This window comes from Falco punctatus (assembly GCF_963210335.1).
Source record: "Falco punctatus genome assembly, chromosome: 3".
NCBI lineage: Eukaryota > Metazoa > Chordata > Aves > Falconiformes > Falconidae > Falco > Falco punctatus.
Window position 1 is genome coordinate 116,267,326 of NC_137582.1, and position 21,013 is coordinate 116,288,338.

A 21,013-nucleotide genomic window follows, 5' to 3' on the forward strand; every position below is an offset into this window, starting at 1 on the left:
GCAATCTGTGTATCAGTGGATCTTGTTTGACAGCAAAGCACTGACCTCTCCACTCAGCAGTGGGAAGTAGGGACATCCTTTGCAGTGTTCTGCTGGGATGTGACAGCCCATGAGCCAAATATCTACACTTGGAACAGGAAGGTTTTTTGATGTAAAGCTTGGCTTCATGGTGGATATTACAGCTTCACTGCTGTGATTATTGGTGGTGACCTCATTGTTGGTGGGAGACCGAACAGGGTTGGGATGGGGCAGTGAAGAGGACCTACTTTGGGGTGTCAGGCCAGGCCACGTGGCACCTAGGTGCTAGTGTATGAAGCTGCCAGGAGGATGCGTGGCTGCCAAGGAGGAGATGCAGACATTAATGGTGAGAGGATTTGGACTGTTAGAGCAGCTCACAGGATACGGAGTGGCAGGAGCTGTGTCCGTGTTCACACACATGTTGTCATTGCTGGTGAGCTAAGCTAGGCACCGCAGCGGGGGCTGCACCTCCCAGGAGGAGCAGGCCCTGCCACTTCCCTGGCTTAACTACATTTATTCTGATAGCCAAGGTGATACTCTTGCATGTGGAATCACAAAGCCTTGGATGCAATGGGCATGTTCTACTGAAGACCAACCACAGTGCCATCGTGGGTTCCTGCCTATGATGTGCTTGCATAAAAACAAGTCCTTGATAAGAAGCGTTGTATTACTTTGGTATTGATTGATAACAGTTACGATCACATGCTTCCTTGGCGAGTAAAGTAATGGAAGCTTGTTGTTTGAAGAGGTCTAGAAGAAATCAGCTATAGAAAATCATAATGTAATGCACATCCATTAACAAACTTTTATTTATATTCTGATGCAGACTGCTATAAGCAGAAGAGGTTATGTTTTTACGTGAGTTTAGCTATAAGCAGAAGAGTTTTATGTTTTTACGGGAGTTTAACAGAGAAGCCACCATTGTGAGTTGGACCTCCGACTCCACTGTTGCAGCAAATGTCCTGAGCTGATGCTGAACTTCCCTAAAAAGGCTTGAACAATATGTACTGTAACGATGAAAGTCCTCATAATGGCGTGTGTGTCTGAGGCACTGTTGTTGTGAAGGCCCCACAACATTGCAGACAAGCTTGATTTTGTTCCTGTACAACGAGCAAAAGTTTGCCAGCCAGCTTAGCGTTCAGCATGAGCAAAGATCCAGGGCTAGGACATGTGCTGAGCCGGTGCTGTAGGAGCTGTTACTCAATTGACAAATAATGATTTTGTCCCGATGAATCTGCGTGGACTTTGGAGAACTGGAGCGGCTTACTCACAGGAGCATCACCCCTGTGCTTGGTGACGATGCCGTTACGAACACGGAGAGGGGGGAGGAAGGGACAACAGAGCGATGGCCTTTTTGCCTCCCGGCCGCATCACGCCGGTGAGCTCTGGTGCGGGCAGAGGGCCCGTCCAAACCAAACACGCCGTGTTTGCTCAGCAGCCCGCGCCAGCACAAATCCCCCGGTATAAGTGAGCGGGGCGCCCAGGGCCGCGCAGAGCCGGCGCCGGGGGGGAAGATGCCGCAGTGCGCCACCGCAGCGCTGCCGCGGGACGGCTCGCGGGGACAGGTACGAGCTGCGGCCCTGCCGCTCCCCGCCGAGCACCGAGGGGACGGAGACCCCGGCCCGCAGCGGGGCTCCCGGCTCCACGTGGGGAGCGCGGCGGTCATGTGACCGACAAGCCACGCCCCCTCCGAGTCACGTGGGGCGGGCGGAGCGGACATGGCGGCGCGGCGGCTCCTGCCGCGCTGGGCCGGCTCGCTGCGGCCGGTGAGCGGGGCTGGGCCGAGGGGCGCGGGGCCGGCTGGGGGGCGCGGGGCCGGGCTGACGCTGTCCCTCTGCCCCCCAGGTCAGCGCCGCGGCAGCGGCCGGAGCCTTCCCGAGGCGTGTGAAGGTGGTGGAGGTGGGGCCGCGCGACGGGCTGCAGAACGAGAAGGTACGGGCGGGCCGGGGCCCCCTGCAGCCCCCCGGCTCCCCTGACTCCCGGTGTCCCACCCGCACCGCTGCGTGCTTTGCAAAAATACCGCTTTTTGATGCTGAAAGCTGAGGGGTTTTGCGGGGGGGGAAGTTTATCGTGGAAGTAAGAACTTAAGGTCGTTTTTCATCTTCTTCTTCTTAGAATATTGTGCCCACACCGGTGAAAATCAATTTAATCAACATGCTGGCAGAGACGGGGCTTCAGGTTATAGAGGCCACCAGCTTTGTTTCCCCCAAGTGGGTTCCTCAGGTTAGTGTTCAGATGGGATCCACAGCTGGATGTTGTAAAAACGGCTAATTGTAGATGGCAATCCATGGAAAAAGGTGCTGCTTGCTCCAAAATCCTTGTTACTGTGGCTCAGAACTGAACAAGAAACAGCAAAGACTGCAGTGTCCCAGACCTTCCCTTTGGACCCTGGGAAAGAGCAAATGTATGGCTGAAATATAAACAGCTGCTTGTGTGCATGGTGGCGCTGCGTGACTGAACTATGATCCTTCACAGGTTGCACTGCTGTTTGCTTTTCAGGGGCCCATTTCTCTTATTCCTGAATATTTCTGTTCCCGTTTTTACAAGACATTTTTTAAAAATGCTTTGTAATTTACAGAAGTGGACATTGTCATGCTTAGGAACCTTTCCTGGTTTACTTTGCAGATGGCTGACCATACTGAAGTCATGCAAGGGATTAATAAGTTGCCTGGTATTAGTTATCCTGTGCTGACCCCCAATCTGAAAGGATTTCAGGCAGCGGTAAGAGATGGCAGCACCTAAATTGTTCTTTACAAGGGATCATTTTACTGGGAAGATAGAAACCTGTTGTTTATAATAGAAAAATCTTGATAAGTTTTCTACTATTAAAAAAAAAGTAACTCTTTTAATTGACAGTGATGCTTTCAGTCTTATCTGCCTGTCCTACAGCTCTCCTGACTACATCCAGCAGATGTAGCTTTACTGCTGCATCTGTAACTTTGCACTTCTTTTGAAGACAAACTTGGATGTGTCATCACATTTTTGCTGTAGAACGAAATGAGGAAAGGATTGGGCTATTTGGGGAAGAACCAGGGAAAAATTTTCTTTATAAAATGAGAGAACTGTAGTCATGGTTGTGCTTGTCATTCCCCTTGCAAGAGAAATCACCTCACTTTTAATTTATGCTTTCTATTGGCAGGTGGCAGCAGGCGCCAAAGAAGTGTCAATCTTTGGAGCAGCATCTGAGCTCTTCACTAAGAAGAACATAAACTGTTCCATAGAGGAGAGTTTGGAGAGGTTCGATGAAGTGATGACCGCAGCGAAAGCAGCCAGCATTCCTGTCCGGGGGTAAGAAGCTCCTGCTGCGAACTTTCCACCAAGCAGGTTGTGTGGGCAAATGTGATTGCTTGAGTTTCTCTTTGGAGTCCAGCCTGTGCAACACTGAGGAGTGGGATTTCTTTTCAACTTTACCTTTTTTTTTTGGAGGGTGTGTCTCTATCTGGATGGGTGCAAGCAAGCGTGAGCTCAATGCGCTGAGAAGCATTAATTTGGAAACACCGCCGCTAACGTGGTTTCACGCGCTGGCTTGGTGCAAAGCCTGTGCCACTCGTGGCAGTTTACACTCTTCCAGATGTGTTCACCCTCCATGTAATTATTCTGTCTTCAGCTTTACCAAAGGATCCAAACTAATCTTAGCTTCTTGGCAGACATTCCTCATGGAAGTGTGTAGATTCACAAACCCAGCAGGCCTTTGTACCCTTGTCTTGGCAAATTTTTCATGTCCTTGGAAAAAGTAATTGTTGAATAGTTAATTATGTAAGCTTTGTCCACTGGACTGATTTTTAGAATACGAAATTAATTCTTCCATTGTATAGAGCATGTGAGATGTAGCACAACTCCTGACTAATTTGCCCAGTATAATCTCAGTTTAATTCTCTAGCTAAAAGAACATATTTTATTTTAACTATAGGTATGTTTCCTGTGTCCTTGGATGTCCCTATGAAGGGAAGATTTCCGCAGCTAAAGTTGCAGAGGTGAGTTCGTTGTAAAAACAACCAGAATTTCTGAGAGGTTTCTAACTTGCTTTTCTGGATATGAATTGGGCACTGGGAACTGGAGGATGTGTCAAACTATTGAACCAAAGACTGAGGGAAGACTGGGGAAGCTTACAGCTAGCTGCCACTACACAGAGGGAAGACTGAGTCTAGCTGAAATGGACAGGAATTCAGGGGACCTGGCGATTTTTATCCCAGAGAAATCTCCTGGCTGCTGTACCCATGGCTGTTGTGCTCCAGGCAAACACACACCGCTTCTGTGTCCAGCTCTGGGGAAGGGAATGACCAAGCTGCCTTTGCAGTAAGCATCTTGGCTTTTGGACAGGTCTCAAAGAAGATGTACTCGATGGGATGCTATGAGATTTCCCTTGGTGACACCATTGGCATTGGGACCCCAGGGAGCATGAAGGAGATGCTGACAGCTGTGATGAAAGAGGTGCCAGTTGGGGCTCTTGCCGTTCACTGCCATGATACCTACGGGCAAGCTCTTGCCAACATCTTGGTAGCGCTTCAGGTAGGATCTTTGCTTTGAAGTATAGCATCGTTCCTTGGGGTCTTCTTGTGCTTCCTTGTGGATTTAAGGTACAGGACTGTGGTTTGACCTTTAAGAGGACCGTGCTGATAGTGGTTTTGTTTGCAGATGGGTGTGAGCGTGGTCGATGCTTCCGTCGCTGGCCTTGGAGGCTGCCCCTATGCCCAGGGAGCATCAGGAAACGTTGCTACGGAGGACTTGGTGTACATGCTGAACGGCCTGGGGATCCACACGGTAAGTGCGAGCAGCCTTTGCCTGTGGCAGCCGAGCCTCTCGCACAATGGCTCTGTCTGCGCTTCAGCAGGGGTTCAGAATTTGGCCCAGGGAGCCCGAGTATAGTGGGTACAGCTGGGGAAACGCTCTGGCTGTGCCTGGGGGCCTTGTCTTGCCACCCCAATCCCACCCCTACCCGCTGTGACATTTCCTCCTCTCCCTTGCTCAGCACGCTGCGATTTGACGCTGGCTGTCAGAATCACGTGAGTGAGCGGCAGGCGCTAAGGGCCTCGTTAAAGTACCCTTTAAAGGCTTCCTCGCCCCCTGCCTGTCTCCCAGCAATGCCAGTTGTTAGTGGGCAGCTTTATGTGGCAGAACCAGTACCACGGCGTGTCCTATCTTTCTTCCCATGAAGGGTGTGGATCTACAGAAGCTGATGGACACGGGCACGTATATTTGCAATGCTCTCAACAGACGAACCAATTCCAAAGTGTCCCAGGCGTCTTGCAGACTGTGATACCGCATCAAGTTTCTCCTCGGATTGAGAAGAAAGCAAGCTGGCAGGGTTTCCCTTCTGTTCTGCTGCCTCTGATCTTCACTGCTCCCTCTGGGCTCAGTGCTTGGGAGGAAATGCATAATCCACCAGAATTTATGAAGAAATGGAAAAAACAAGAATACACTATTCAACCTTGAAGACATTAGCCATTTGCCTTAGAGAAGGGAGGACGTGGATGGGCTGAGGGAGAAGTAGTGGCTGCAATGCTTGTCTTCTCACAGAGAGCTGCGGTCTGCACTGCCAGCTCAGAACAGTGTCTGGGAACTTCTGCTTTGAGGGTTTGTTGTCATAAACTACCAGCAAAAGATAAACCACAGTTTTTTCCAGGTATAGAGCACTTGTCCCGGTCAGGGGCGACCGTTCTTCCCTTCTCCCTCCTTGCTACAAAAGTTAGGACTGAAATCAAAAGGCTCCCCTTTGTAATTCAAGTGTTAGGGGCAGCCTGGGGCCGTCTGTCTTAGCGTTTAGGGATTGTAATAAAGGACTGTATCTGTTGTAAGATACTTCTAAATACTAGGGGTAAGAAACACATTATTTAATAGTCTAAACTACTCAAAATTTGGTTTAACTAAACCAGTTAAAGGGCTTTTGCTGCTGGTTTGGTTCCAAGTGCCTCCTCAACCGCTGCTCAATGTGCACACCCGTCCCCGGAGCGTGTCCTTCTCACCTAGACAGGCCCTAGGGAAGTCTGTCCCCCAATCTTTTATTTTTTGCAAGAATTTATTTAATAGTTTATGCATGAGACTGCAGGAACCTTGTCCACCCCCGGGCTGGCCCTGGTGTGTAGCTGCGCCTTGCGCCGCCGGTCCCAGCGTGCTGTCGACAGGGCTGCACCTCTTCTTCCATCAGCTGGAACGATTCAATAAACCATAACGCTGGAAAGATTAAATAAATCGTAACGTTGGAATGCGCCGGGAATCGGTGAATAAACGGGCGGGTTACGGCAGGCGCTAAGTGGCCGCCTCCCGCCGCCAGGGGGCGCTGCGTCACTGTGGACTCACCCTTCCCCCCGCGGACCAATGGCCGCCGTCCCTCAGCGCTGTTGCCCCGCCCCATGGGGCGTGGGCAGCGCGGACGCGCCCCGAGGTCTTTTGCCCCGGCCGGCGGCCCGTAGCGGGAGCGGCGCCGCCACGTTTCCCTGGGAGAGCGGGAGGGGCGCGGGGCTTCTTAAAGGGGCCGCACGCGGAGCGGGGCGAGTGCGGCGGCGGGAGCGGCGAGTGAGCGGGCGGGGGGCGCGGGGGAGGGCAGCGCCGCGCCCCTGAGACACATCCAGCCCCGGGGCCTGAGGTGAGCCCCGGCACCCTGGAACGCGCGGCCCCGCCGGCAGCCGGTAACTGCGGGCGGCCCCGGCCCTGCGGCAGCCACTGCCCCGCAGGTAGCCCTGTGCCGCGGCCGCGCCCGGCCCCCCAGGCCTCTGTCCGACTCCTAGGGCCCTGCCCCGTTCCACCGGCCCCTGCCCGGCCCCCCAGGGCCCTGCCCGGCTCCCCCGGCCCCCCAGGGCCCTGCCCCGTTCCACCGGCCCCTGCCCGGCCCTCCCAGGCTCTGTCCGGCTCCCCCGGCCCCCAGACCCCTGTCCAGCTCCCCCCCACCCCCGCCCGCCCCTGCCCGGTCCCCCAGGGCCTGCTTGGCTTCCCCGGCCCCCCAGACCCTGCCCGGCTCCCCCGGCCTCTGTCCAAACCACCCCCCCACCCCAGGCCCCTGCCTGGCTCCCCCGGTCCCTGTTCAGCTCCCCCAGACTCCTGCCCAGCTCCCCAGACCCCCCCTAGGCCCCTGCCCTGCCCCTCTGGCTAACAGCAGCGCTGTTGTGCCCCTGCCCCGGCGGCCCCAGCAAGGCGGTCTGGGGGTCCCGGCTGGTTTCCAGCCCCAGGTGCAGCTCTGGGAGCAGCTGAAGTCCCGCGGGTGGGAACTTCCCTGCGCTGCCTCCGCACCCCTTGGTGATAACGTGGATTTTCCTTCCTACAGCCAGGCTGGAGCTGCCACCCGGGGCTGGGGCTTCCTGGCGGGGCAGCTCCCAGGCTCCCACCCGTGTGTGCCCACCAGTGGCCCGGTGGTCCGTAGCGAGCCAGGGCCACCCTCCTGGGCAGCAGGGCTGGGTTGGGGGTGGGGGTGCTGGCACCCTTGGCAAGGGGGAATTTGAGAGTTGGAGGGAAAAAACCCCAGGGAATGGCTGGAAAAGAGCAGAGCTGGTCCCCCTGTGGAGACCACCCAAATTAATACCGCTGGCTGACTCCCTGCCCTTGTGCTCGGGGGTGAATTAGCCTGACGGATTTGTGCTGTAGGATATGGGTGACGCCGGGATCTCGATTGGATTTAACAGGAAGAACAAGGGTTTTTCCTGGCATGCAACAAGGGCCAGATAAACCCTCCCTGTCCGGGAGGTGTGAACCACGTTGGCAGGGAGTGCTGCAGCCTGCCCAGCCCATTGCTCTCCGGATGTCCTGGTGCTGGCCTGGCCAGGCAGGGAGTGCCTGCCGGCAGTGCTGACGTGACAGTGCCCAAGTCCTGCCTGCCCCGTCCCTCTCAGGGCCCCCGTCGTGCCTACCCCAGGCAGCTTCACCCAGAGCTCGGCACTGAAGGGCCTTTCCTCCCGCAGGGAATCATGGCAGAGAAGATCCTGGTGACCGGCGGAGCTGGCTACATCGGCAGTCACTGTGTGCTGGAGCTGGTGGAGGCTGGCTACGTGCCTGTGGTCATAGACAACTTTCACAATGCCATCCGAGGTAGGGAGAGCCTTCATCCCTTCCCATTCAGGGGGCTTGGCCCCTCAGCCTGTGCTGGCACCTCCAGCTATCCCAGCGCCTCGCTCCCTTCCATCTCCCCAGGGGCGGACGCGCTCCCTGAGAGCCTCCGGCGTGTGCAGCAGATTGTGCACCAGCCCATCCTCTTCCAGGAGGCAGATATCACCGATGAGGCAGCGCTGCAGGAGCTCTTCAGTAAGGTGAGAGCAAGAGCTGCGGTGCCCCAAGGCGACCTGGTGGGCTCCGAGGGGTGAGAGGGGTTTGTGCTGCGTGTGGGAGCTTGGAAGAAGGGACATGGGCTGGGCAGCTGAGCGGGGAGGACAGTGCTGAGGAACCGCTGTGACCAGCAAATGTTCCTCTGGGCTGTGGAGACTGCACGGGCAGGGGGAATGAAGCTCCCGGGGAGACTTCCCAGTGGTTTCTGCCTGGAGATTCTGTCTCCTGATGCTGTGATGCTAACACTGAGCTCGTTCTCCCTCCGCAGCACTGTTTCTCGGCCGTGATGCACTTTGCGGGGCTGAAGGCGGTGGGGGAGTCAGTGCAGAAGCCCCTGGATTACTACAGAGTGAATCTCACTGGGACCATCCGGCTGCTGGAGGTGAGTGGAGCTGGGGGGGGGGCAGCGTGTGGTGCTCGGGGGACCACACGGGTGCTGAGTGACTGGTGCTGGGTGTGATCCTGCCCTGGGCTGGCTGTGCTGGCTGGCAGCCTGGTCCCTGTAGTGCTGCCCAGGCCTGTAACGGCGCCCGCATGGTGGGAGCTGCTGCCCACGGAGGGCTGGGCTGGGGGGCACGGAGCCTGCAGGCTCAGTGCTGGCTGGTTCCTGCTCCCCAGACCATGAAAGCCCATGGCGTGAGGAACATCGTGTTCAGCAGCTCTGCCACTGTCTACGGAGACCCCAAGTACCTGCCCCTGGATGAGAACCACCCGGTTGGAGGCTGCACCAACCCCTATGGCAAATCCAAGTATTTCATCGAGGAGATGATTCGAGATCTCTGCAAAGCAGAGAGGGTGAGGAGCCGCCTCAAGGCGCACAGGGCTGGGAACTGAGGTCTTTCCCCACTGGAGCATATTGGGGTGACCAGGTGGCACCTCGCAGCGCTGCACCCTCCCCGGGCAACCACGTTTGTGTGTCCTCCCAGGACTGGAATGCTGTTCTCCTGCGCTATTTTAACCCCATTGGTGCCCATGAGTCGGGCATGATCGGAGAAGATCCTCAGGGGATCCCAAACAACCTCATGCCCTACGTGGCGCAGGTACTGCCCCGCTGCAGCCTTTGAGGACCCCCAGGCTCACGGTGCTGGTGTGGGGCACAGGCTGATGGGGCTCTCGCTGGCTTGTCCCTCTGCACAGGTGGCAGTGGGGCGTCGGGAATTCCTGAGCGTGTTTGGGAACGACTACAAGACGGACGATGGAACAGGTACATCACAGAACGGGTGGAGCAGGGATCCCCCATCCCCCGGGGCAGCCGCCACAGCTCCCCAGCCCAGCTGCACCCCAGGCAGGAGGGCTTCGTGCTCACCCTCTGCATCCCCACAGGCGTCAGGGATTACATCCACGTCGTGGATTTGGCCAAGGGCCATATCGCTGCTTTGAAGAAGCTCAAGGAGAACTGCGGCTGCAAGGTACCAAGGGGGCTGTCTGGGGCGGTCAGCCCTGCCGAGGCTGTGGGGCTGGGTCAGGGCTGGGATTTCACGGCCCTAAGGGAGCTAAAGGGGGCCCTGGCCCTTCTCCCCTTGTGAAAGAATCTGATCTGTGTCCTTTATCCTCCTCCCAGATCTACAATCTGGGCACCGGCACCGGCTACTCCGTCCTGCAGATGGTCCGGGCCATGGAGAAAGCCTCAGGGAGGGAGGTAAGGTCTGACCCGCAGCCTGCGGGGCTCCAGGAGCACCCCCTCGCCCCCCCAGACCCTCACCGCCACCGCAGCCCTCTTGCCTGCGTCTGCGGCAGCCCCCGGCACCGCTCCCGCAGCTGCTGGGCCTCAGGTGTGACCCCTCTGCTGAGCCCCAGGAGCCCCCAGCCCCCACGGCGCTGCTTTCCCTGCAGATCCAGTACAAGGTCACGGGCCGGCGGGAGGGGGACGTGGCCTCCTGCTACGCCAACGCGGCGCTGGCCGAGCGTGAGCTGGGCTGGAAAGCCGCCTTCGGCCTGGACAAGATGTGTAAGAGCAGCCCCTTCCCCAGCACCCGCCGGCCGCCCCCCCCGGCCCCCCCTCACCCCCCCTCTCCCCCTTGCAGGCCAGGACCTGTGGCGGTGGCAGCTGCAGAATCCCACAGGCTTCAGCAAGAACTGAGCTGTGGCCCGAGGGCTCGTCTGGTGGCCGAGTGCTGCTCCGGGCCAGCCCTGCCAGCCTCCCCGGCGGCCCCAGCGGTGCTGTGGTCATCCTGGGTGCAGTTCCAGCTGCCCCCCCTGCCCCTTGCACAGGGGAGGAAGGCGGGAGCGTGCCCGGCCTCTCCACTCCTCATCCTCATCCCCCCCAGGGCCTTTGCATCTCACAGAGCAGGAACAGAAGGAAGGACAGAGCCAGGGCCCGGCTTTGGCACCCGGGGCACGACCCCCCCTCGTGGGAGCGGTGGCAGCCCCTGCAGGGAGAAGGTGCTTGGCTGGGCCCTGCAGCCGCTGCTGGAGCCGCTCCTGGGCCCTGCCTGCGCCCGGGGAAGCGGCCGCATCCAGCACTCAACCACACGAGTCCCGCTGAGCCCAAACCGCGGGGACACCGCCAGTCCCCTGTGGCCCCCAACCCACCCAGCTCAGGGAGCAGGGGAGGCTCCTGGTCTCGGGGGGAGGCCAGGGCACCCGCTGCCCCCTGCCCTGGGCACAGAGTGGGCTGCTGAGCACCTACCTCACGGCCCCAGGAGCCCCCTGAGCCCCCACACCCCAGGGAGAAGCCACAGCCCGAGGCCACCACGGCTCGTGGCCCCAGCCCAGCTCCCTGGGGCGAAGGCCCCCACGGCTGCCAAGGGCTTCTTCCCCCCAGCAATCCCCTTTTCCCCCAGCCTGGTTTTGGGGACCAAGTCTCATCTCCCACGTGCTCCTGCGGCGCCAGAGGAGCCCCTGCCCGCGGCACAGCCCACCTTGCCCAGCTGAAGCTGCCGCTGGCTTTGGCTGGTGCCTGATTTTGCTTCCACGGTGCCTGCGGCAGCCGATTCTGCAGTCACGTTGCCAAAGGCTGCCCAGGGGAAGGCTCTGCTCAGCTGTCACACACTGCTCCTATTTATTCCTGGTGGCTCGAACGGCTTCGTTAGGCAGCGATGACGCAGCCAGCCCGGTTTGCTGTCAGTTGGATTAATAACTTATGCTACTAAATTATGAATTGAGCTTTTGATTTGTTTTTAAATAAACTTTCTTACTTTCTGAGTGGCAGCTCTGTTCTGCTTCCGTTCAGCCAGAGCTGGCGCCCTGAGAAACGGCACCTTGGGGCCTCGTGCTGAGCCACTGCCCCCACCCCCACCCCCAAAATCTCCCTTACAGAGGTGCTGGGGGTGTCTCCTGCCCGGCCACAAACAACACCAGCTCAGCTCTGGGAGAGGTTTCTGATTTATTTAACCTTGGTTCTGACTCTGTGGAACACACACACAAAAAACCCCAAACATTTACAAGGAAGACAAAAGAGAGGAGGGGAAGGGGGGAAAAAAGAAGAGAGAGAAAAAAAAAAAAAAAAAAAGGGGAAAAAAAAAAAAAAAAAAGCTGTATTGAGGAATGGAGAGAAGCCGTTCTCCCTCCCAGGTCCTCAGCACGCCCCGGCCAGGCGCGTGCCGCTGGGGCAGGGAGCGAGCAGGAATGCTCTGCAAAGGGGCCAGCGTGGCCACCCGTGCTGTGCCCAGGGTGGCCCCCAGCCCCGGGCCCCCGCCACGCACACGGTTCCAGTTCACAGTCAAATAGGTCCGTCTGTCCGTCCGCCAGCCCTCGGTAACCTGGGGGGGAGCTGCCCCCCGCCCCAGCCAGCCCCCCGCGCAGGGGACAGCAGCTTTCGAACAAAGTAGAAGAAACAGCAGGACTGAACCCCAAGCAAGGGGAAGAGCCAGGCTCCCCCCAACACCGGCAGCGGGTTTGCTGGCTTAAGACTTCCTAAGGAGAGGGGTGGGGGGAGGAAACCAGAACCCAAACCCAACCCCCAACCCAAGCCAAGCCAAGAAACCAACCAAGGATGGGTCTGACAGATCCGACTCCCCGGAGAGCAGTTATTGCTTTGCACATCCCAGGCGGGGAGGGCACGGCTGCGGCACAGCTGCCGCCCCAAGCCCCCCGCTTCCCTCCCGGAGCAGCCCTCGCCCTCGGAGAGGTGCTGGCCTTGGCACTGCGAGCCTGGCCACAGCCCGCCACCGGCCACCGGCCACCGAGCAGAGGCCCTGGGGTGAGGGGCTGGACAGGAGGGAGCGGCAGCCTGCAGGCTGGGGGGGGGTTGTGGTGTATTTTTTTTAAAAGACATGTACAGCTCCAGCCCCGAAGGGCCCAAGAGTGCTGCGGGCTCAGCCCATGGAGGAGAGGCGAGGAGAAGGGCAGCGCTGCTCAACAGCAAGTGCCCTGGGCCCTGCGGGAGGGGAGGGGGCGGCCAGGAGCCCACCGCTGAGGAGACATTCATGGCCCCGTGCCCGGGGAGCTGCTCTGCTGGTGGGGACGGTCCCAGCCCTGGCCCCACGCCCCAGCCAGCCACGGCTCGAGAGGGGACAAGCCTTGAGAGGGGACAAGCCTTGGCGTCAGCCACCAGCCGGCAGGGCGAGGGACCCCGGGGGAAGCTGTGATTGTACCCGGATTGTCCCGCGGCCCCGGGGAGCACGGGGAGCCCCGCGCCGCCCCGCAGGAAGGGGCACAGCAGCACCCAGGTGTTCGATGCTGGTGAGATGATGGCTGGGAGCAAACCTGCTTCCTCCAGCTGGGCCAGGAGCCATCCCTGGGGGCCGGGGGCCTCCCCTCCCCTCCCCTCCCCTCTCCCTCCCCGAGCCAGCCCAAGTCCAAAGGGAAGGAGAAGTAGCAGCAAGAGAGACATTAAGGACCAGGCCAGCGCCGGGCGGGCTCCACGGCGAAGCCGCTCGGACACCGGCTGTAAACGGCAGCGCTTTGGGGCTCTGAGGGCGCAGAGCTGGGCTGAGGGAGGGAGAGATGCCTTTGGGACCCCCCCGCCGGGCTGAGGGGGAGATTGTAAAAGCAACAAGAGGAGAAGGAGGAAGGGGGCGATTATCTCGAGGAGGGCAGAGCTGCCACCAGCCGATGGCCGCCCGCCGGGGAGTGTGCGTGTGCGACAGGGCAGGGGCCGGGGCCCCGTGCCAGGAGGTGCAGGAGCTGTGCGGGGGCCTTTCTGCCAGCCCCGGGAGACGGGGCAGCCTTTGGCAGTTCCAGCCCAGAGCAGAGCCTCTCCCCTGGGCCGTGAGGTGTTTGCAGGAGAGTCCCGGGTTCCTGAGCTCTGACCGAAAACCCGTGAGTCGCCTGAGCGGAGGGCGAGAGCAGCCGCGGAGAGGACAGGCCGAGGGCAGAGGGCGGCTCTGGGCCACAGAAGGCTCCAGAGGTTGCCCCAGCCCTGCCATGTGCCCACACCACTCCTCCCACCGCACAGGGGCACGTCCCACCCCCTCTAATACTGTCACAAAAGAAAAAAACCAAACCCAAGAGAAACAGGTCACCCGCACCACGCCAGACCCACACCCCGCGGTGCCTGGATGGGGAGTTGAGGGGGTGGTGACCCCCACAGAAACCGCTCGGAGCAAGAGGAGGAGAGAAAAGGCCACTCGAAGACTCGCCTTAGACAGCTCCAATCTCAGCTCCGAGAGCAGCAGGGAGAGACGGGGCACCCCCAGCCGGAGAGGACGCGGTGCGAGGAGATGGGGAGAGGCGGGGGCCGGGGTGCGGCGGGAGGTGCAGTGGGGTGCCATGGCTTCCGTTTGCAGCGGACAGGTCACGGGGGAAAGATCGGCGGCTGCGACCTCGGCATCCTTCCCTGCGACAGTCTCGATTGGCTCCGCTTAGATCCGGGGCAGCAGCTTCTCGATGAACTCCTTCACCGCCATCATCTCCTGCAGACAGCACAGAGCCCGTCACGCCGTGCCCTGCCCCAGGCGCAGGGGGACAGGGGCTGCGCAGCCTCCCCAGAGGGAATCGGGGAACAAACACATCCCGCGTGTTCTGCACTCGGCCATTTCCCCGCCCTGCCTGACGCACCGTGCCGGGGTCAGGCCCAAAGGGGAGACCGGCCCCCCGACAGTCCCGGCCCCCCGACAGTCCCGGCCCCCCGACGGTCCCGGCCCCCCGACGGTCCCGGCCCCCCGACGGTCCCGGCCCCCCGACGGTCCCGGCCCCTCTCCCCGCCACGAGGCACTGACCTGAGGACAGGAACTGTGCATCACGCCGGGGTAGGTTTTGAACTGGACCTTGGTGGGGGTGACGACAGATTTCAGCTTCTCAGCAGTGAGAGCCCCGAAGCGGACGGGGATCATGGGGTCCATTTCCCCATGGCACTGCAGGATGGCGATGTCCTTGTTCACGCCGTTATTCGCCGCCTGCAGCGAGGAAGGAATTGCTCAGGGGTGCCCAGGAGAGGGGATGCCCAGCAGGGAATGGGGCAGGTGCTTAATTTGTGTCCCCAGCACACGCCACCTGGCAGCTCCCCTCCTCAGGAGGGCTGTGGGACAGCTGCTCACACCAACCACCTCCTCCCACGATGCCACCAGGACCGAGCTGCTGCCCAGGGGGCGCGAGGAGGCCCGGGGAGCAGCACAGCCTGCAGGTGCCCCCACCAGACGGGGGGCAGAGCCCTGATCTCTGCTGTGCCCTCCCCAGGCGCCAGGAGCAGGGAGGTGGGATCAAGCCCCTGCCACAGACACCTTGTGGCCCCAGCAGCCCCAGGCTCACTGCAGTGAACTCCGGATGGGAAAATCCCCGTCCCGTCATCCACCCTCCCAGAGGACACGCGTGGCGCAGCACAGGGTACCTGCGGGAAGGCCTTGTGCAGCGGGAGCCAGCAGCTGAGCGCCACGATGCCGGCCAGCTGGTGCTGGCAGGTGAGAGCCGTGTACAGCGACAAGGCGCCGCCCTGCAGCAGGCGAGGAAGGTCTGTTAGTGCTGGGGGGGAATCCACAGTCCCGGGGCACCCACCGCCCACCCACCTCCCTGCATGGATGCTCCCTTGGAGCGGGTGGGTCTGCAGAGGGTGAAGAGGGGTCCCAACCCTCAATCTGCTCCACCTCAGCCCCCCGCAGCCCAGCTCACCTGTGAGAAGCCCCCTAGGATGATGCGGTTGGGTGGGATCCCGTTCTTCATCTCATGCTCGATAATCGCTTTAACTGGAAGAAGACAGAGAAATGGGTCAGTAGAGCGGGGGGACGCTGCAGGGCATCACCCGATGCCTGGGGGTGCACACAGGACACTCAGCACGTCCGGCAGAAGCAGGTGCCCGAGGTCCCATGGCCTGAACACACTTGGCTTCAGCCAGGGAGAAGGTGGGCTGGGGTCACAGGAGAGCAGAAAGGAAGGAGAGGTGGCAGGAAGGCATCGGCTTCTGTCCCAGTGCGGGAGAGGCATCCAAGAGCTCAGTGCTTCCCCCTCCCCAAAGCTTCTTACTGTTTTCTGCAGCTTTCTTGATCCCAGCTTCATCCTCAGGTGCATCTGGAGTCAATCCCATCAGGTCAAACCTGGGAGAAGAAGCAGGGTCAGCCCCAAACCCCTCCCAGCACCCAGGGTGTGGGGAGGTGGGAGCTGCGTGAGCTCTGCCCTTCCCCTGACTCCTACAGGGCAATGGATTTTGGCTCTTCAGTCCCTCCATCCCTCTCGTGCCCCAAAATACACCCCCAAAAGGGTCCCACGCACCCCTGCCACCCACAACACTGACCAGGAGGGCACCCTGCCACCCACAACACTGACCAGGAGGGCATAACCATCTTCATGTTGAGGGTCACCGGGATCCGAGGCCTGCGGAGAAAACAGTTTGGGTGTTTTAGTTCAACTGCAAGAGAAGTCAGTCCAAGGTGAGGGGAGCGGGGTGACAGGCCCTCCTGCCCACAGCTGCAGGACACCACTCCCGAGGGACAGCAAAAGATGAGTGCCACCAGACCTGGCCCGGGGGCTGCAAGGTGACCCCAGGGATCATCCACAAGCCCCTAGCAGATCCCAGCTGAGCTGGTAGCTCCAGGGCGTTGCCAAGCAGCCCGGCTGGGGAGGAGAGCACCTGAGTCCCTCTCCCATTTGCTGCTGCAGAACCAGGAGACGCTGACAGAGCAGCTGCCTCTGCTGCGAGATGGGACACTGGGAAGCTGAGGCCCTGCTGCCAGGGATGCTGCTGCGGCAGAGCTCTCCCAGCCTGGTGAGTGCCCCCTGCACGGGCTGCTGGTGGCACTGGGGACACATCAGGGAGTGTTTCCTTCCCTTTCTGCTGAGCTCCCTCCTGCCTGACCAGGGGGACAGGGAAGGAGCTCAGTGCTTTTGGCTTTCACTGCAGCCATCGGGGCGAGGCGGAGCACAGGAGCGGGGAGAAAACAGCCTGAGAGCTGCAGCTCCTGTGCTGATCAGCTCTGTGGGGAACCACTCTGCCTGCAGGCAGAAAATGCCGGGGCTGGAGCCCTGCACAAACTGGCCACAGCAGGACAGGAAGCCTCACTGCACAGCCCCGCGGGTAGGTCAGCGCACGGGCCACTGTCTGCCTCCCCAAATAGTCCTGGCAGTTGGCACCTGCATGACAGCCCCCCCAGCCCCCCACCCCCCCCAAGGCCCTTCCCAAAGCAAGGACAGCACTTACGCGTGAGGGCAAATGTATTTCACGTAGGGGAGGCGGATGGAGGAGAGAGCATCAGCCCAGCTGTGCCTGGGGAGAGAGAGAGGAGAGGAGGGAGTTGAAGGCTTGCCTTAGCATTCTGGAGGATGCTGGTGAAGGTGAGGGATTTCCCCCAAGGACAGGTTTTCTCCAAGGCTGCTGACCTCCCGCCTGTGCCCTGACATTATTTTACCAGCTCCTGCCCACCCTGGCAGCCTGAATCCCAATGTGAACAGATCTCCTTTGCAGCAGGGCAAAGGCAGCACACAAAGCCCCACAGCTGGAGGCAGAGGAGCTGCCATCAGCAGGGGAGGAGGGAGAGAACCTGCTGTGCAGGGAGAAATGTCTTGTTACTGCTGTATCTCACGCTGTCCTCTAAGGTGGCCTTGCACATTAGAGAGCTGCACTCGCATAGACACAACCCAACTCCCAGCTCTCCTAGGACTGCAAAAACCGCAGTGCTTATCTGCTTGCCTTAAAGAAAGCAGAAAACCAAACCCGCAGGGGGCGGGGGGGCTGCCAGGATCATAAATATTCAAGTGCAGACAGCTGCTGGCCAGCGATTCCCTGCCAGGGTGGCGCAGGCACAGCTATCGGACCCAGCCCAAAACCCCAGACAAATCTCAGAGCTGCCCCCGGGGAAAGCAGCGCCAGCACCTGCAACACACCGCCAGCCCCGGGTCTGCGTTCAGCAAACCAGGCGTCGCAGTCAGAGCCAGCTCCAGGAATACTCACCCCGTGTCTCCAAGGCCATGTAAAAAAATGACCTGTTAAATAAAGCAGAAAAACAAAAAGAATTAGCTGGTGCAACAGCCGGTGGCCTAGGAGAGAGGCAGGGCTGGGCTGGCGTGGAAGCAGCAAAAGGCCACTTAGTCACTAACTAGGAGAGACTCAAAGAGGCAGAAATTAGCCGATGCTAATGACACGGCTCTGCAGCTTTGAGCATGACGGATGAGTGGAACAGGCGTATCATTGCCATCACGCCACAAAGCCTGCTGTCACGGCCAGGTCTGTGGGCGTTGTCAGCCCCTTGGCTGCCCAGCATAGCAAAGGGCCAAGGATTGTCCCACCGGGCTACACGGCACCACGCTGAGCAGAGGCTGAGCTTGCCAAGGACTCACAAAACCCAGCCCTACAGGCTTTTCATCTAAGGCTAGAGCAAGCCCTAAGCAATGGGGAGCAGAGGGAAGGCAGCCTGCTGGGCCCCAGGGAAGGACAGAGGATTTTCTTTGGGGGATTTGCTTCAAAAACTTAAATAGCCAAATCAGATCCAACTCCCACTGGCCTCCCTGGAGGTCAAACGGAGCTGTGAGGCTGTGCCCATGCTTCCGCACCGGACCACGCACCAGCAACAAACAGCCTAGCCCAAAGGACGGTTACTTTTCCCCGGCAAGATCAGACCTTGCTGGCCCTGCATCCCCTTTGATGGACCAAGATGTACATCTGAGGAGCTGAGGATTACGGGCTCAGCTCACGGCTCCTCTGAACCCCGCAGAAGCAGCTACTTATCTTCGAGGCTGCTAAAAGGGAAGAAGCAGGTGAGGCAGGAGGGGTCCGGCCCTTACCGCGGCAGTCTCCCGCTCTGCCCCTGAGACAGTCACTGCGTCAGCGAGGAGGGGGACAGACATGTTGTTACCACACATACACTGAGAGGGACTCAGACACTGGCACCTGCGGGACAGAGGGACAAAGGTAAGGCAGGAAAATAAACTCCTCTTCCCCTCCGGCAACTATTTGCTCCAGAGGGACCAGCTATATGGGGAAAAGTTAAAAAAGCACATGAAGGCCTTGATGTTTAAGCCTTTGGGATAGTCCCACGCCTGGCAGCGCCAGAGAGCCAGGAAGCAGCAAACGATTCCCATGTCACAGCACCAAACGCGTGTGAGTGGGGATGCGAGCGCGGGGTGTTGGAGGCGTTAAAATTAGCTCTGTTATACCTCAAAGCCAAAGTTATTTCTGTGACGGTAACAACGTGGGCAGAGGGCGGCCGGGCAGCGCGCAGCCTCAGCATCCCTGCCCGGCTGCCAGCGGAGCCGGGGAGAAGCCTGACCCACATCTGCTCTGACGGGGAAGCAGGAAGCGCCAGCCCTCAGCACGCAGCAGCGCAGGCTTTACAGCGCTAATAAAAGGTTCAGCCCTCTTTTATGGAGCTGTTTAGGGATAAACCGGAGCATTCAGGTGCTGGCCTGAGACCCAGCCCCACGCTGCCTCCCAGAGCCTGCGCCCCCCCCAGCAACAGCATCCTTGTCCCTCCCCGCTGGTCGGTCAGCCAGGGCCACCACTGCTGTCTCTACCGCAACGATCTCCTGCCAGCATGATGGGCTGATTGTCACCTCTCGGATCCCAGTCACCTGTGGGGCGGGCGGCTCCGGCAGAGCTACCACCACCTTCAGACGTGACAGTCAATGGTGTTTGCTTCCAGTCCAGCACAAATCACTAAAACTACCGCTCCTCACGTGACAGGCACTAACCCCCACTTACTGCCCGAGATTAATTAGATCAGAGCATGTTTACAGCGCTGCCATCATGTCCAGGAATCAGATCAGCCTCCCTGCTGCTGCTGGGAGCAAGATCAGCCCGTGTGGTCTGCTCGAGCCTTCACATCTCACAGCAAGCACCATCCCCGGAGGGTTTTGGGTGGCACAGGACCACTCGAAGCGTCCCCACCTCCCGGTACCCCAGCAGACAGCCTTACCCAACAGAAACAGCCGCCTCCTTTACCAGCCTGGGCCAAGACCTGCCCGACTTGTTTCACCAACTGTTCGTCAGCTGTTTCCCCGACTCACAAAAAAACACCGGGAACAACAAGCTCCTCGGGTCTGGCGAACCTCACACACACAGCCCACGTGCTTGTGTGTACTCCAGGGTCAAAACAACCAGCCAGGAAAAACAGCACCTGCCAAAAATCCTGGCAAGAGGAGCCATAAATAAAAGCATCTTCCATGACAGATGGAGATGCTGAAATGTGCTGAGCAGACACAGACTCACATCTTTGCCTTATTCACAGAGGCCTCAGGGAAAGGAGGGGGTTTGAGGGTCAAGCCTGCCCGAAGCACCCCACGGGCTGCCCCTTGGAGACACCCGAGATTTCCCGGGGGGGGAGGTTCTGCCCCACTCCTGGGGTATCTACAGGAGGGTCCCACGGCCACCCCCACAAAACCAGCTCAAGCAGAGGCAGCCCTAAGGGGCCAAAACATAACAGGGGAAGGATAAAGCCCCCAGCACGGGTCAGTGCCTGCAGAAAAGCGCACACACACACTAAAAAAGAAGAGAAACTCTTGTCTAATTTGGGCTGTTGCAGCAGCAGCCCCAGAGCTATCACACCCCACACCTACGAGCGATGTCAGTGGGAAACCCACGGCCCGGCCCCGGGGTTACGCCTCGGTGCTGCCGTTGCCGTTGCGTTCCCCATCAGGAGGGTGGCAAGTCGCTAATTGTTGTTTATTAGCGTGCCCCGGCCTCTCCCGCTCCCGCAGGCCCGACCCGGCCGGAGGGGACCCGGGAGGGAAAGGCAAGAGGAGGCTGCAGAAATCCCGCGTGGAAAGGGACGGCCGGGAGGGACCGTGGGGGCCCCGAGCCCCACGCACGGCTTGGCCGCCCCTGCGAGCTTCCCGGCTGGAACGGGGGCGCCGGTTTTCTGTGGGAAATGGGGCTGGGGGGGTGGGGGGGTGCCCTAAAGGCTGGGAGTGCGGAGGGCGCGCACCGACCCCCGGGAGGCGCCCCCAGCCGTGGGAGGAGGGGGGCTTTGCGTGGAGCGGCCCCGTTACCGGCAGCGTGCTCCCCCGCCGCCCCGAGCACGAGGCCGCAGGGCGCCGGGGCCCACCCGGGACCCACCGGCCGGGACCCACCCGGGCCCCAGAACCGCACCGGGGCGGGGAACGGAGCCCCGCGCTGCACCAGCCGGCGATCGATCCCGCTCCCCCCGTTAAACGCCCCAGCGAGGGGGCTCTCCCGCCCGCCCCGGCCTCCCGCCGCCTCCCCGGCCCGCAGCCCCCCCCGCACCTCTCCCGCGGGCCCAGCGCGCTCCTCCCGGCTCCCCGACGCGCTCCCACCGGAACTTCCGGCCGCCGGGTCGCGCGCGGGTCAGCGCGGCGGAAGTGACGCGCCGCCCGGCCCCCGGGGCAGCCATCTTGGCAGCGGCCTCCGCGCCGCGCTGGGGCGGGGAAAGCCTGGCGCCTGCCGGGGGAGAGGCTGCGGCTACGGGAGGCCCCGGGGCCCCGC

General features: G+C 60.2%; 3 protein-coding genes across 7 annotated transcripts; 2 read left to right on the forward strand and 1 right to left on the reverse strand.

The window, feature by feature from the left end:
- Window positions 1–115: 115 nt before the first annotated feature.
- HMGCL (3-hydroxy-3-methylglutaryl-CoA lyase) lies at window positions 116–5,452 on the forward strand. 2 transcript variants are annotated; one of them, XM_080379876.1, is made up of 9 exons: window positions 116–1,583; window positions 1,864–1,950; window positions 2,134–2,241; window positions 2,644–2,739; window positions 3,158–3,306; window positions 3,929–3,992; window positions 4,339–4,527; window positions 4,654–4,779; window positions 5,174–5,452. In XM_080379876.1, exons 1-9 carry the CDS (start codon window positions 1,533–1,535, stop codon window positions 5,273–5,275), a joined length of 972 nt encoding a protein of 323 aa, XP_080236002.1. In that variant the 5' UTR covers window positions 116–1,532; the 3' UTR covers window positions 5,276–5,452. The 2 variants fall into 2 exon arrangements, with proteins under 2 accessions (XP_080236002.1, XP_080236001.1); XM_080379875.1 differs by lacking the exon at window positions 116–1,583 and adding an exon at window positions 1,689–1,784.
- A 530-nt stretch (window positions 5,453–5,982) lies between these two features.
- On the forward strand, window positions 5,983–10,482 carry GALE (UDP-galactose-4-epimerase). Of its 4 annotated transcripts, none has more exons than XM_080379862.1 (11): window positions 5,983–6,531; window positions 7,908–8,034; window positions 8,137–8,252; window positions 8,537–8,650; window positions 8,887–9,063; window positions 9,195–9,308; window positions 9,406–9,472; window positions 9,592–9,677; window positions 9,830–9,907; window positions 10,006–10,216; window positions 10,293–10,482. In XM_080379862.1, the coding sequence occupies exons 1-11, from the start codon at window positions 6,334–6,336 to the stop codon at window positions 10,346–10,348; spliced, it is 1,344 nt and encodes a 447-aa protein (XP_080235988.1). In that variant the 5' UTR covers window positions 5,983–6,333; the 3' UTR covers window positions 10,349–10,482. The 4 variants fall into 4 exon arrangements, with proteins under 4 accessions (XP_080235988.1, XP_080235989.1, XP_080235990.1 ...); XM_080379863.1 differs by having other exon boundaries at window positions 10,102–10,216; XM_080379864.1 differs by having other exon boundaries at window positions 6,471–6,601.
- A 1,092-nt stretch (window positions 10,483–11,574) lies between these two features.
- Window positions 11,575–20,879, reverse strand: LYPLA2 (lysophospholipase 2). The gene is made up of 10 exons (XM_080379888.1): window positions 20,795–20,879; window positions 18,358–18,463; window positions 17,528–17,559; window positions 16,778–16,843; window positions 15,907–15,954; window positions 15,607–15,677; window positions 15,256–15,329; window positions 14,978–15,079; window positions 14,370–14,546; window positions 11,575–14,063 (listed from the first exon to the last, which is right to left on the reverse strand). The coding sequence occupies exons 2-10, from the start codon at window positions 18,433–18,435 to the stop codon at window positions 14,013–14,015; spliced, it is 699 nt and encodes a 232-aa protein (XP_080236014.1). The 5' UTR covers window positions 18,436–18,463; window positions 20,795–20,879; the 3' UTR covers window positions 11,575–14,012.
- Window positions 20,880–21,013: the final 134 nt, after the last annotated feature.

Excerpts from the sequence above, each read along its gene's own strand:
- HMGCL (XM_080379876.1), top strand. The coding sequence starts at position 1,533 with ATGCCGCAGTGCGCCACCGCAGCGCTGCCGCGGGACGGCTCGCGGGGA. Across the intron at positions 2,740-3,157 it reads TGAAAGGATTTCAGGCAGCG|GTGGCAGCAGGCGCCAAAGA; the intron begins GTAAGAGATGGC and ends TTCTATTGGCAG. Across the intron at positions 3,993-4,338 it reads CCGCAGCTAAAGTTGCAGAG|GTCTCAAAGAAGATGTACTC; the intron begins GTGAGTTCGTTG and ends GCTTTTGGACAG.
- GALE (XM_080379862.1), top strand. The coding sequence starts at position 6,334 with ATGGCCGCCGTCCCTCAGCGCTGTTGCCCCGCCCCATGGGGCGTGGGC. Across the intron at positions 8,035-8,136 it reads CTTTCACAATGCCATCCGAG|GGGCGGACGCGCTCCCTGAG; the intron begins GTAGGGAGAGCC and ends CCATCTCCCCAG. Across the intron at positions 9,908-10,005 it reads AGAAAGCCTCAGGGAGGGAG|CCCCCGGCACCGCTCCCGCA; the intron begins GTAAGGTCTGAC and ends CGTCTGCGGCAG.
- LYPLA2 (XM_080379888.1), bottom strand. The coding sequence starts at position 18,435 with ATGTGTGGTAACAACATGTCTGTCCCCCTCCTCGCTGACGCAGTGACT. Across the intron at positions 17,560-18,357 it reads CAGAGCGGGAGACTGCCGCG|GTCATTTTTTTACATGGCCT; the intron begins GTAAGGGCCGGA and ends TTTATTTAACAG. Across the intron at positions 15,955-16,777 it reads AAATACATTTGCCCTCACGC|GCCTCGGATCCCGGTGACCC; the intron begins GTAAGTGCTGTC and ends TTTTCTCCGCAG.